General features: G+C 40.0%; 1 protein-coding gene across 12 annotated transcripts in view; it reads left to right on the top strand.

Moving 5' to 3' along the window:
• The window catches only part of ADGRF2 (adhesion G protein-coupled receptor F2), a 43040-nt gene that overhangs the window by 12781 nt on the left and 16267 nt on the right, over positions 1-13992 (top strand). For 3 of the 12 annotated variants that reach the window (XM_036413867.2, XM_045572659.1, XM_036413869.2), the window contains exons 2-5: positions 4378-4478; positions 9340-9382; positions 10301-10452; positions 12586-12819. In XM_036413867.2, the coding sequence (XP_036269760.1) occupies positions 4407-4478; positions 9340-9382; positions 10301-10452; positions 12586-12819 (501 nt within the window). In that variant the 5' untranslated portion in view covers positions 4378-4406. Of the gene's footprint in view, positions 1-3647; positions 4479-9339; positions 9383-10300; positions 10453-12585; positions 12820-13992 lie in introns of those variants that run through there. The other 9 variants (XR_006739964.1, XR_006739963.1, XM_045572658.1 and 6 more) reach the window with 7 other exon arrangements.

Consider the following 13992-nt stretch of genomic DNA (forward strand, 5'->3'; position numbering starts at 1 on the left):
AAACTTGGAGACAGAGATGGTTGGCCAGAAAAGGCATGGCCAACTCCAAGCCCACGGAAAACTTGGGAATGTATAATCTCCTAGACCAGTGGTCGGCAAACCACAGCTTGTGAGCCACATGTGGCTCTTCTGCTCCTTGAGTGTAGCTCTTCCACAAAATACCACGGACTGGGCAAGTCTATTTTGAAGGGGCGTTAGAAGTTTAAGTTTAAAAATTCTGGCTCTCAAGAGAAATCTCAGTCGTTGTACTGTTGATATTTGGCTCTGTTGACTAATGAGTTTGCCGACCACTGTCCTAGACAAAGGAATTCTCTTTCCTGTTGCTCTGGTTGCTTTATACTCCTGGCTCATGGGTCTCTTTTGCATCTGCTTCTTTGCATTTGCCTGTGCTCCCTCCATGGCAAGTGGTCCTGTGGACCCCACATGAAGGGACTAATGGACAGTACAGTTGGCAACACGTTAAAATAGCCTGATGCTGGAATGGACCCCTTCTCCAACATGGAAAAGAACTCTGGACACTGGCTCTGATTTTAGCTTTACTGAAACCACAGAGACACTTCCATGATTGGGCAAAAGGAAATGGGACTTTGGAAACTCAGGGGTTTAATTCCATGCAAATAAACAATCACTCATTCTCCAGTGCAAGTCTTAGAAAAATTCCTTTTATTGGGATATAGGAAGAATTCTAGTCCCAGCAGCAACCGGGGGAGAGGAGGCCCTCTCCTGTCCACTAACAACGTATTGTCTTTCTCTCCATTCTGTCTTTCGCTAATGAGCTGTGCCAGTGGCCAGTCAATTACATGGTTTTGGGACGGAGGACTTCAACACAGGGTGGAAGAAATACTTAAAAATTAAATTGCATCCAAAGATGAGAATTGTTTGTTTGCTTTCAATCTGAAACTTGGGAATACTATTTATCATTTCTATTCCACTAGTTTGACTCCTAGGGTCTGCAGGTCACTAGGGAACAAGTCCTATCCAAGTTCCCAATCCTCTGGGGGTGCTTCAGAAGCCCCACCACACTATGACTTCTCAAGGTGGTAAGGAGTAAGAGAAGTCATCCTTATTTAATATCTAGCTGTTAGGACACTGCTTGAAAATGAGGGGGTCACTTTCTCTTTGTTGAAGAAACATATAAAGGAACACCTCGAGCACCTTTTTCAGATTTGGAAAGCAGACAACAGAGAATGGGAGAATGCATTCTAGGTTGGATGGTTGGAAATAGCTGTTTGCAATCTGACCATTGTACTCTTTGCTGTTCCTTTCTACTTTTATAAGGGAGGAGGGAGTGTAATCCAATTTTTTAAAAATCCCAACATTTTGTATTTGGCACATTTTACTTGTCAAAATTTCAGTGCTGATATAATCTTCTTCTTCTTCTTCTTCTTCTTCTTCTTCTTCTTCTTCTTCTTCTTCTTATGTGTGTGTGAATCGAGTTTTTTCAAGTTGTATGTTTTTTAGAAATTAGCCTTTTCTGGAGTGGATGTCTATAATGAATGTTTTGGCTGGGGCTACATGAAACCAACATATTCAAACATTTGTTTGAGAGGGAAGTTACACTCCAGCTACCCCTGCATTTCAGAAAGATATGGGCTGACTAAGGAAGATGGTCTGAACCACTAGAGACCTATGGCTTTTCACATCAAATCGGGGATGAAGGCTCTGGGGGCTGGTAGGGTAGGAAGTGGTCACAATATTTGACTTATGCATCTATTTTGCCACCATAGCCTTTTGTTTCATTTAAACACTCTGTTTTCAAGGAGTTGGGGGAAAAAAGTGAATGTGAGAAAGGCTTAAGGTGAACAAATCTGTAAGAAAAATGGTTCTATTTAAGTTCAGATTAAACTATGCCATTTTCTTTAAAGAGCAATCGGTTTTATAAGTAAGATACAAAAAAGTCAACTTTAGAAAAGGTTCTTTCTAGTTAAAAGAATTGAAAAAATGTTAAAATTGCTCTACTTATTAGAGTCACACTAGTGCTGAACCTTGGAGAAATACAACATTCTAAATTGTAGTCCCAGTTCTTCTATGAGAAGGTAGACCTGGATTGTAAAGAAAGATGTTAGAAAATTCTGGGCCCTAGGTAGCAGCATAACTATCAAAACAAGCCATTCTACACAGCCTGGTGAAGATCATTACCACATAAAACACAAAGTGCTTATTTTGTCATACGCAGACACATAATTTTAGTAATAATCAAAAAGCATTTTACTAAAAATTAAATCTTCAACTATAGTAACAATTTAAAACAAATGACAAGAAAATAAGCAAATAATTTTTCCCAATACAATATTTTAAGCAAACAGAATTGTTTTCATATTGATTTGTCAACTTCAAAAATAATTCAATGCCTCCTCCTTAAAAAAAAAATCTATTGAGTTTGGGCTGAGTAGTGCTAACTCTGAGTTTGTTGTCTTGAATCATTTCTTAAATCATTTTTAAAAATTTGTTTTAGCTAAGAGAAAGGACATTCTGTATGATGAGAATTTTAATATAAAGTTCATGCAATTCAGAAAAACATGGACTCATGCTCAGATTTTATGTGAATTGTGTCAACAAATTCACCATCAGGTTTTGTTTGTTTGTTTGTTTGTTTTCATCTTTGATTATTTTACCCAAATCAGTAACTGATTTGGTGATGATCCTGCTAAGTCACATTTGATGACTGAGTTGTAACCTGGGAAGTCCATCCATTGAATAGACAGATTAGAATACAGGATGTAAATATGGCTGTGATTTACTTAAAATTGTATGGCCATTTGGGTTGCTACTAAATTCTTTAGAAGTGATGATCAACAAAGTAATCCTTTTGCTTAAAGAGCTATAGACCTTCAGAAACCTAAACTGACAATGATCTGAATCAGATAATACAAAATATTTCAAATAATCATTAGATTTCAATGGAATTTCAGCTAGACAAGTATTTCAATGTAAGAAACATGATTTAAAAATACATTTTGCCTAAATCTTTAAAATAATGGCATTGTTTGCTATAGTTTCAGGCGTATAAGATGACGTTTGAAACGAAAAAAGGTCAACCGAAAATTGGGGGCAAAAGACCAAAATTGCACAAAAATTACCTGCAGATCTTGACCGCAAAGTAAGTCTTTTCTTTGAAGTGGGGGGTAGCCTTATACAGCGAATATAGGCCTAAACCTATGTTTTAACTGTAAAATTAGGGGGTCGTCTTATACGCCGGAAAATATGGTATTATGCACAGTTGGGATAAAGATTATTCTCTTTTGGCCTTTATTGACATCCAAGTCTTCTGACTTCTTCCATCTAAAAGCAAAGAAACAGAGCCCTGGCCAGCGTTGTTCAGTGGTTTGAGCCTCACCTATACACTAAAGGATCTTGAGTTTGATTCCAGTCAAGGGCACATACCTGGGTTGCAGGTTTGTCCTCTCCCCCGACACACCCTCACTCTCAGCCAGGTGTGTGTGAGGCAAACAATCAATGTGTTTCTCTGGCATTGAAATTTTTCTCTCCTCTGTCTCTCTCCCCAACTCTCCCTTTCACTCTCTCTAAAAATCAATGGGGAAAAATATCCTCACTCTGGTGAAGGTTAAAAAAATAATAATAAAAGCAAAGAAGCATCAAATGCCTTTCAAAGAAGATCTCACTCAGGATGAAAAAAATTAAAATAATTAAAGTTTAGAATTGAAGTTTTTAGCTTACGTTAGTCCTCTATAGAGAATAGACCTGATGCAAATTGTCAGCTCTTCCCAACCACCTTCCTCTTGCTCTCCTTCCCTCTTCCTTTATTGAATATAGTGTGTGCCCACCATGTGTATCCCACTCTTCCAGGTGCCAAGGAATCATTTCAACATCAGTTTTGGCAGAAAAAAGTTGTGACCTAAGTATGAAACACAGCTCCAGGGTGAGGTGGGAATGAGGCTAATAAGCCAAGGCTGGTGCTTAATCTCCTTCAAAATGTATTTCTAGGATGAGTCTGCACATAGGAATTCCAACTCACGTTCCATCGTAGCCACCCACATGTTTCTCAGCCCTGCCTAACCCAGAGAGTGAGCCATCTTTCCCGTTCCCTGGACATGGGCTGCTATTCATCACATCTGGGCAGGTAGCTTCCTTTGGAGACATTCCCACATGATGCATCACATGCAAGCCGGCAGCAGAGGCTGGAAGTTATCTCAGCCATTGCTTACACCTCCCAGTGCCAGCTGGCGCTCACACATGCAGCCTCCTGGGGAAGTCAATGGATGGGAAACCACAGGGAAGCCACCTCTGGGGCAGGGGCTTCTGAGTAGACAACGCTAAGGACAGAACCCCATCTGATAGGCTGACTGGATCTGCAATGGCATGGAGTTTTGAAAGCTTCAGATTGGAAACCTTTTGCCTTTGCCTTTATTTTTACAGAAGCAAGAAAGGCAGCTGCGTTGAAGACAATGACTCATACGTTTTTGCTGTTCTGCTTAGTGTTTCTTTTGCCCACAGAGTCCTGCAGGACATTATGCCAGGTAAGAGGACGGAGGTGGGGGGATGAAATAGTGGGGAGAAGCAAATGGAAACCTAAAACACGGCTCTAGGTTATCTGAGATGAAGTGTAGGGAGAAGATGGTGATAGAATGGTTCAGCCAGATGAAATTGCAGTTGCATCTAAACATGTACAAGACCCATTTTAGCCAAGAGCTGCAAATTATTTTTCCATCAACTTTTCCTATAAGTTCCTGAGATACAACAGGCTCAAATGATTTAAGGGTGATAATCTCTTCTTTCTATAATTTTTGATGATGAGGTTTTCAGTTGCTAGTAACTAGAGCCACTTCCTTAGGGACACTTGAAAATGTAGGTGTGGTGAGGGTCACACTGACTGAGAGAGATAGTTAATGGCATTTAGTGTGAGTAGAACCTAGGAATGGTCTGGCACAATAAAGCATTGTCCCACCACAAATGGCATCTTCTTTGAGAAACCTGATAGTGATCACCATGGATGGGCTGGAAGGGATAAAGGGAAACTCAGGTAGTCAATGGCTAATCAAAATCTAACTGGGATGGAGTTTGTAGCAATGTACTATTTTCACATTTTGTGGAGCAGTGAGCCTGATGGCTCTCTCTGGAATATTTTTTTTTTTTCATATACAAGTCATTTTAATTTTCCTATTAGTTATTTGCTTAAAATAAGGTATGGGGAATCATTGAGAAAGAGAGAGAGGGGAAAAACATAAAAATAGTTTGAGCTTCTTGAGAAGATAATATTATCATTGGGTCACGAGATCTGAAAGAGAGCTTTGAGATCAACTGGCGAAGCTACACTTCTTTATTTTATCAATGGTGTGGATTGTGACTTGTTTGAGGTTATATACCTACTAAGCTAAAGAGCCACACCCAGGACCCTTGTCTTCAGATTCTTAGTTTCTTAATCTTTCCATTTTAATATGTACTTGCTTAAAAAAAAAAAAAGTGTGAAAATGTATTATATGCAGCTACAAACTCCCCATCTGGAGGGCGGGGGTGGGCAAGAATGGGTTGACTTTCATATATGTTTTCTTGAGAAGAGCCTCCTTATACCTAGGAAAAAATAACTAAAAATTATTTCTGAGTTTCCAAATGATATATTTACTTTACTCTCTGTGTACTCTGTCCTTGTGTGGGAATTTTCTCCATGACTCCTCTTCTCCCAACACCGAGCTGGTGCCTACTTTCTGCGAGAGATTAGAGACTCCTTCAGAAAGACCTTTTCCAGGAGGCATCCCAATCCCCACAGTGAGGTACTATTTCCTCCCTTCATTTTCTCTTCTACATTTTCCTACAAGACAGAACTTGAAGAATAGTCAGAGTTTCAGAGGTTAGCTTTGTTTTCTTTATTATTGGTGATCACCTTATCAGGAGTATCCCATCCTTTCATTCTGACTAAACAAGTTGCTGGATGCTACTCCTCTCCTGACCTGACTACTAACTCAGGCAGCTCCACAGGTTTAGCAGGTGGCAGGTTTTGAAGTGTGGTTTGTTTTTTCCCCAATATCATGTTGACAATTGTTTGTAACTGAAGCTAACATAGCTCCTATTCAATGCCACCCAAGAAATCAAATGACCAGGAGCTGTGCATGGCTGTGCTTTGACAAATTAACTAGGAAGAAGTGAATCAGGTCCTTCTCTTAAGAAAGCAGAGTTTCCAGGATTCCTTGTAAATAGCATAGAACAGCCTTGTGCCCACACATCTGATTACTATTGTATAATCTGACTTCACTGTAGTCTGTTTAATGGGTCAAGTATTATCAAGAGTGGTCTATTCTTGCCAAAACCAGTTTGACTCAGTGGATAGAGCATCTGTCTGCATACTAAAGGGTCCCAGGTTTGATTCCGGTCAAGGGCATGTTCATTGGTTGCAGGCATATCCCCGGTAGGGGGTGTGCAGGAGGCAACTGGTTGATGTTTCTCTCTCATTGATGTTTCTAGCTCTCTATCCCTCTTCTTTCTTCTATGTAAAAAATCAATAAAATATATATATTTTTAAAAAGAGTTGTCTACTTTTATGTGCTTTATTGAGGCATATTAGAGATCTTGACCCTCTCAAGATGGACTTATGACATCTTGAGATGCTTATACTTCCATACACTCTCCTCTGCCTTCTCCACTTGGACATGGGTTGGCTTGATGGGAAGAGCAGTATTGTAGGAGTAGGAGAACAGAGTTCTAGTACCAGTTCTAAGAGGAATGCCCTAGACCAGCGTTTTTCAACCGCTGTGTGCCGCGAGATGTTGCCTGGTGTGCCGTAGGTGCAGACAAGACAAGAATTTTATAATTTTTCACTATTTTGTTTACTTAATATTTCATAATAAAGTAATTATAAAATACTTTCTTTGTGTTTATTTGATTCCTATTCAAGAGAATTACTTTATATATAGTCAATATAGGCACAGAGTTAAATTTTTTAACATTTTCTAATGGTGGTGTGCCTCGTGATTTTTTTCATGAAACAAGTGTGCCTTTGCCCAAAAAAGGTTGAAAAACTCTGACCTAGACAGCCTTATGCAAGTCAACTCATCTATCAAAGAATCACTTTCCTTATCCGTACAATAAGGGGGTTGGACTGGTTGATCAATAAGATCTTTCAAAACTCCCAAAATATTATTGTAATGTTCTTGTTTAGTGAAAGGCCTTTAGCTGCTCCATATATATATACTAAATCTTTCTCTTGATTATGAAATGAGAAGTCATCTTACATCAGTATTTTGAAGGATTTGTATTCCAAAAATCAGAGATACTTTCCTCACTTTGCACAGACCTGAAATGCTCAATTCAGATTTTCCGTAAATTCTCATTTGGTAGAGAAAACATAAGACTCAGCTTTGTTTCCTGATATTGTAGAGAGAAATAATGTTGTGAATAAGAAAGGGATATGAACTCCAAGTGTTAGTCACACAGCTAAGTCATTGTATTTCCAGTTCCTTCCCAATGGTTGAGATCTAGGAATGCAGGTTGGAGTAATTGTACCAGGGCTCTTTCCAGGTCCTAGAAGGAAAACTTCTGGTCAAGAAACAGGAAGATTTAGACTCATTCTCCAAATACACTGACATGCATGTTCATATATGTCAGTATATTCAGACATACTAATATGTATGTATATTTATATGTACTAATCTAGCTACTTTGAGAGATATGAAGCACAATTCACAACCCATGCTAAGGATCTTATAACCTAATTTAGAAAATAATAAGCATATATAAAAATTATTAGATAGTATTACAACAGGCCAGGTGAGTAGTGCAAGTATTGAATGAGTGGTGTGGTAGCATGGATAATAAATTTTTATAGGAGTAAGAGAGGAAGAGATGTAACATCTAGAACTAGATTGGGAAAGACTTTTTGGAGGAGGCAAACTTGAGCTTCATGTGTAATAGCCATTCCCTAAGTCCATTTTCAGAGAATAATGATAGCTAAATCTTAAATACCACTTACAACATTGAAGGCCCAGTTCTCAGTGCTTTTAAATACATGATCTCATTTATTCTTCATAAAAATCATCTGAGGCAAGATTATGAAATTGTAGTACTACAATTCCTACCCTGCTTTATGGAAGAGGAAAGTGAGGCTCAGAGAGATGAACTTTCTCAGGACCTCAAGTGGCAGTGTTGGGATTTGAATCTAATGTTCTGTTCTCAGAGTCACCCATTGACCACAAAGTGACACTGCTACTCAGTGAAGGGTACAGTGTCATACAGACAAATGAGAAAGGAAGGTCTTCTAATAAAAAAAGGTGAGAATGCTCATGGTAGGAGGAAGCCAGGTTTTGGGAGAACCACTCTTAAAAAGAGAATATAAAATGACAAGTACAAAATTTAGGGAAAAGTGAATATTTAGAAAGAATGAGAAAAAGAATCATAACAAACTTCAAATTTAGAATAATTACTCAGCATTGTTCAGTAATAAATTCAATAAAATAACAATATTTTTATTAATGTACCATCCACATATTTGTTCCAAATTTTTGGCTGCAGACTTGCATATCAATAATTTTATAATTTTTTTCTATGGAGAGACTAGATTACCCAGTCTTTCCTCTAGCATTGCTGATTAACTTTATTGTTCTAGTTTAGAAAAATAGCTTTTAGCTTCTGGATTCATTATTAGTAATGGCATGAAAATATGTAGAACTGTTGTGAATTTTGGGAAAACCTCAACAAGTATTTTTTTTTTTATATGACCTACAGGGTTTCAGGGCTTTTAGAATTTGCTTGTTCTGTGACTAATTGTAAGTACTTCTAGCTAGAATTAATACCACTTATGTGTTGATGTTCTCATTGTCATGCAGAAATGCTGCAAATTATAGAAGTACTATTAAATCCAGGCTAAATGTATCCCCAAACTCACTTATACTTGTCCAGATTCCATAAATAGGTACAAGCTCTCTAGTGCTGTCCAAAATGGGGGAATATGAATGGGGAATTTGGAGTGGCAAAAAATAATGGTCTGAGCAGATGCTGGTTAAACAGTGTGACTTTTGGCGATGTAATAAAACATAGGAGCATGTGAGCCCATGGCTAGATCCTCTCTCAGTGCTTCAAAGGACCATACAGGCAATGAATTCTGAAGCTTAACCTTCGTGAACTTCCCAGTAAATCTGCCTCTGCTCATGATGCTCCTGGATAGAATGTAGACCATCCTTACCAGAGCAGAACAGGGGATCCTACTGAACAGCCATGGGAGAGATAGCTATCCAGGCTAAAGGGCAGAGAGAGTCAGAGGCCACATGTCCTGGCCTCAGCTTCTGGTGGCGTCCTGGTGTCACAGCTGGTGAGGATGTGACTGTTGGCTTGTGACTAAAGTGAATCATTGGATTGGCTTCTCACCAATTGATTTTTATTTTCTCTCTCTAGGCTGCCAGCAAAAGCAAGGAGAAAGTGCCCGCCAAGCCACACGGTATGTTGGTAGCAATTACTAATGAAATGAAAGTTTTACTGTCCATCTGTAAACCCTCTGCTCCATCCTGGTCTTGGAATTATTTACTATAAATTCTTTAGATTGAGCCAGCACAGGCTGGGGCAGTGGCTAGCAGAGGTCTGTGAGAACCTAGTGATGATGTAACTGATTACAAAGTTCCAGAGTTGGGGGGTTTCTTAGAGAACATCAGTTACAATGGCTTCCAAACTGTCTCCTCCTGGAGGGGACTGAGGAGGTGCTCAGGGTGTTCCTGTGAGATGTGAGAGGGTCCTAGGGATTGACCCGTGGGCTCTTCCCACTCATTTCAACTGGGCCAGTGTCACTTTTAACTATTTTTTTAAAAAAATAAGTTTTTATTGATTTCAGAGAGAGGAAGGGAGAGGGAGAGAGAGATAGAAACATCGATGAGAAAGAAAAATTGATCAGCTTGCCTTCTGCACACCCCCTACTGGGGACTGAGCCTGCAACCTGGGAATGCACTCTCACAGAGAATGGAACCAGCAAACTCCTGGTGCATGAGACAACGCTCAACCAACTGAGCCACACCAGCCCGGCTATTTTCTCCATTTGAGTTCAGGAAAATATTTTGTTGGAAATAATAGTAGTTTGTCACTGAAATATAATGTGTCCCAAAGAAAGTATGCACATACTTTGAATAATTATAAAGGCAGTGTTAATTAAAATACATTTCATTTTCAAAATGGAGGTATCACTTATTACAGTGTGTATACATTTTTTGGGGACACCCTGTATATGATGGTCACTGATCTACTTCAATCTTCCTCCACTTTACAAAGTCACCTGATGTCCACAGGATTTATGTGCCTTCATGTGGCAACACCTGGAGCCCTGAGTCCATACCTCTCCATCTGATGCTAATGCCTTTTATCTTCCCAGGTGCATGTGATGGGGTCTGTGTGGACAATTCCCATTGCAGTCAACCTTGCCCTCCAGATACTTCGGGAAATATGGGGTTTTTATGTAGGCGAAATAAATGGCACAAGATCACTGATACCTGCCAAACTCTTACCGCCTTCAACATCTTTGAGGTAATAATATCTTTTCTCTCACATGCAAAGTGGAGCCTCAAATTAGCAATGCATGTTGCACTCAATAAGAGAGAGGGACAAGTGGTAAGTAGAGGAGCTTGCAGCTGAAAAATAAACAACTACCTGTTCTCTGTACATATATACTGGAATGGCGTTCCTAACTTTGGGCATCTAAAAGTCTGTGCTCCAGTCTCCCACACTTTCCATGACACAAAGGAACCAGATCGCTTAGGCCAGAGCTAGCAGAGCTGTCTAGACTCCTCAGTTTACTCCTCCACATCCACTCAGCTCTTGAATACCCCAAAGCCCAGCTACTCAATGTGTCCTTCACTGGCCAACAATACAGGGCATCTCTGAGAACTTTCAGACACTGGGCAATCGTGCTCCAGTCGGACCTGCTGAATCCATGTCTGCATTTTACCAAGCTCTCCATGTGACTTTGGTGCTCAGTAAAGCATGAGAAGAGAGCTGAATCTGGAGGGAAGGACTTCATTGTCAAACAAAGGAACACATTCCCACAAATACTTAAATTGTTACATATTTTAAAAAGTCCAATTCTAGTAAATAAAATTAGTTCAAATGGCCTTTCTTCTTCCTTTGTTTCCTTTTCTCCTCTATTATTACCTTTCTGAAGGTCAGCTCCTGCTTCGTTCAGGGGAGTCAATGTTTGGCCTCTTTCATGCCCTGGCAACATCCTCATCCCCTGTTTTGGGGTATGGCCGGGGGAGGCAGTGGATCTATACCTGACTTCAAGAGGTTGCCCATCCCTGATTTGAAGGAACAGGGCAAAGTACACATGGAGACCCACATTCCATATGTCCTGATATTTAAATGCTTTCAATCAAGTCTACAAACTGCTAAATAAAGCAGATTCTGTCAGCCTCCCATTCTAGAATCCATCCTGCACCTCATGGATGGTAGAAGGCCAAGGCCACACATCCATAAGCCTGAACACAGGTGTTCCTTTGACACATCTCAGGCCTACAGATGGCCTGGTCCCTCTGTGGCAGCACAGACTTATGGAAGGCCCTGGAAATGGGCTTGCTGTTGTCACATAGAATAATCAGGTGTCTAGAAGCAGGGACATGGGTTCTGTGAAGGCCCATCCTCTAGGCCATGGGTTCCTTGTCCTCTTGAAAAGGAAGGCTGGAGAAAGGGTTCCACTAACACAAGGTTTGGCAATTTGGCAATTTTGTTCTGTATTTATTTATTTATTTATTTAATTGATTTTTTACAGAGAGGAAGGGAGAGAGATAGAGAGCTAGAAACATCGATGAGAGAGAAACATCGACCAGCTGCCTCTTGCACACTCCTTACCGGGGATGTGCCCACAACCAATGTACATGCCCTTGACCGGAATTGAACCTGGGACCTTTCAGTCCACAGACCGACGCTCTACTACTGAGCCAAACCGGTTTCGGCACAATTTTGTTCTGTAAAGAGCCAGATAGTAAATATTTTTGGCATTGTGGGTACTTTGGTCTCTGTTGCAACTACTCAACTCTGCTATGGTAGTAAGAAAGCAGTGAATGTTAGTAAGTAGGTGACTGAACAAGCTGAGTCCCAACAAAACTTTATTTACAAAAAAAAACCCAACACAAACAAACAAACAAACAAACAAACAAAAAAACAGATGGCAAACCTGTGGCCATAGTTTGCTACTGCTTAAAGTGTGGGACCCAGAGCCTGATCTGTGGGGAAATGCTATCACTACTTTTAGTCATTCTTCTCTCTTGGTGTTACAGTTGATTCATTCAAATCCAGTTAAGAATTTCTATTTTTTTAAAATATGTTTATGTTTTGCCCTTGGGAAGAATCATAAGTAAGTTTAAATAACAGTAGAAATGTACCCATGTGCACAATATGTGTACACAGAAGGGGTGTGGAGGCATGTGCTAAGAATAACAATTGCTGTTTGGATATAGGGGTGGGGGTTCAGGAGTAGGCAGCTGTTCAAACACCTTGGTGTTGGGCAGGTGGTTCCACAGCAGATGTGACCTTGACAATGTAAAATAGGAAACCATTATGCAATATACAATTGTGTAATAAGGCTGTCCTACATTGTAGTAAAGGTACTTTTACATTGAAAACAATAGTAACATGATAACAAACTTTCTTTTTGCCATTTCTTAGGAGGATTTAAGTACAGTTCCATCATTTGGAAGTACTGTATACTCAAAGGAATATGTCGGGAAGTCTGAGACCATTGCAGATAAGTTGATGAAGAAGTGTCCGCAGGATTTGTCCTGTGTTATTAAGAACATCCAGCGTTCTCCCCGGATACCAGGAAACATCGCTGTCATCGTGCAGCTACTACACAACATATCGACCATGCTGTCAACAGATGTGGATGAAGCAAAGATGCAGGTGAGTGGCCTTGAGCACACGGGAGAACATTTGTGTTTTCTTTTTTCTTTTTCTTTTCTTTTTTAGGGGTGGAGGAGGGGTGGGAAAGGAATGCAGGTTTAGTTGGAGCTTTTGGGTGTTTGAGGAGACCAGGTCTTTCACTTCAGTATTTCCATTACTGGTAAATGTTTAAAATAAATCCTTATTACAGAAAAAAAAATTAATGAGAAAAGTGAATACATTCAATCAACAAGCATTTAAAAAGAACACTTACCAAGTGCTGGATTGGACATTGAAGCAAGCTTTTCCAGTGTATGTTTTGACTACTGTGAATCTCTAAGAACTGTTCTAGGTCCTACAGAGAGGAAAACATTTATTTGTGAATCAGGTTGTTAAAATGGAAAATAACTGGGTGCCCCAAAAAACAACCAGATAGGTCTGCTGCAGAAATGTGAAATGGAATTGGACATGCTTCCTTTCTGTTTGACCTTCAAAGTAGAGGATAAGAAAAAGGAGGTCCAGCCTCTGGGGTCAGCTTCCAATGCGTCAAGTTGCCGTACAAAGCCCTGCACACAGTTGGGATTTAGTAGATATTAATTACATAGTGGGTGCTCTGGGCAGGGTAGGCAAATTGCTAGTGTCACCTCGGTGTGAAGTGGAACAGATGATGGAAAGGAACACGGTGAAGGCTTCCCATTTGCCTGTCTCACAGGAAAGCATCACACAAGCAGGGACAGGGCGCTCCCTTGTAACTCTATCCTCCAACTCAAACTTGAGCAGTATGTGAGTCACGTGGGTTTCTCATTAAGATGCTCATTCTGATTCACAAGGTTTGGAGTAGGGCCTGAGATTCTGTATCTTTAAGAGGTTCCCAGGGCATGCTGTAACTGGTTGAAGGAGCACAGTTTATAAAAGTGAAAATTAAACACGGAACTGCCATTTGACCCAAGGATCCCATTTCTAGGAATATATCCTAAAAAACCTGAAACAACAATCAGAAAGAATATATGCACCCTTATATTCATAGCAGTCCAATTTACAATAGCTAAGATCCGGAAACAGCCCAGTGCCCATCGGTAGATGAGTGGATAAAAAAAAGCTGTGGTACATTTGCACCATGGAATACTATGAAGCAGTAAAAAGAAGGATCTCTTACCCTTTGAGACAGCATGGAGGGACCTGGAGAGCATTATG

The sequence above is a fragment of the Pipistrellus kuhlii genome, unplaced genomic scaffold (assembly GCF_014108245.1).
Source record: "Pipistrellus kuhlii isolate mPipKuh1 unplaced genomic scaffold, mPipKuh1.p scaffold_m20_p_5, whole genome shotgun sequence".
Taxonomy (NCBI): domain Eukaryota; kingdom Metazoa; phylum Chordata; class Mammalia; order Chiroptera; family Vespertilionidae; genus Pipistrellus; species Pipistrellus kuhlii.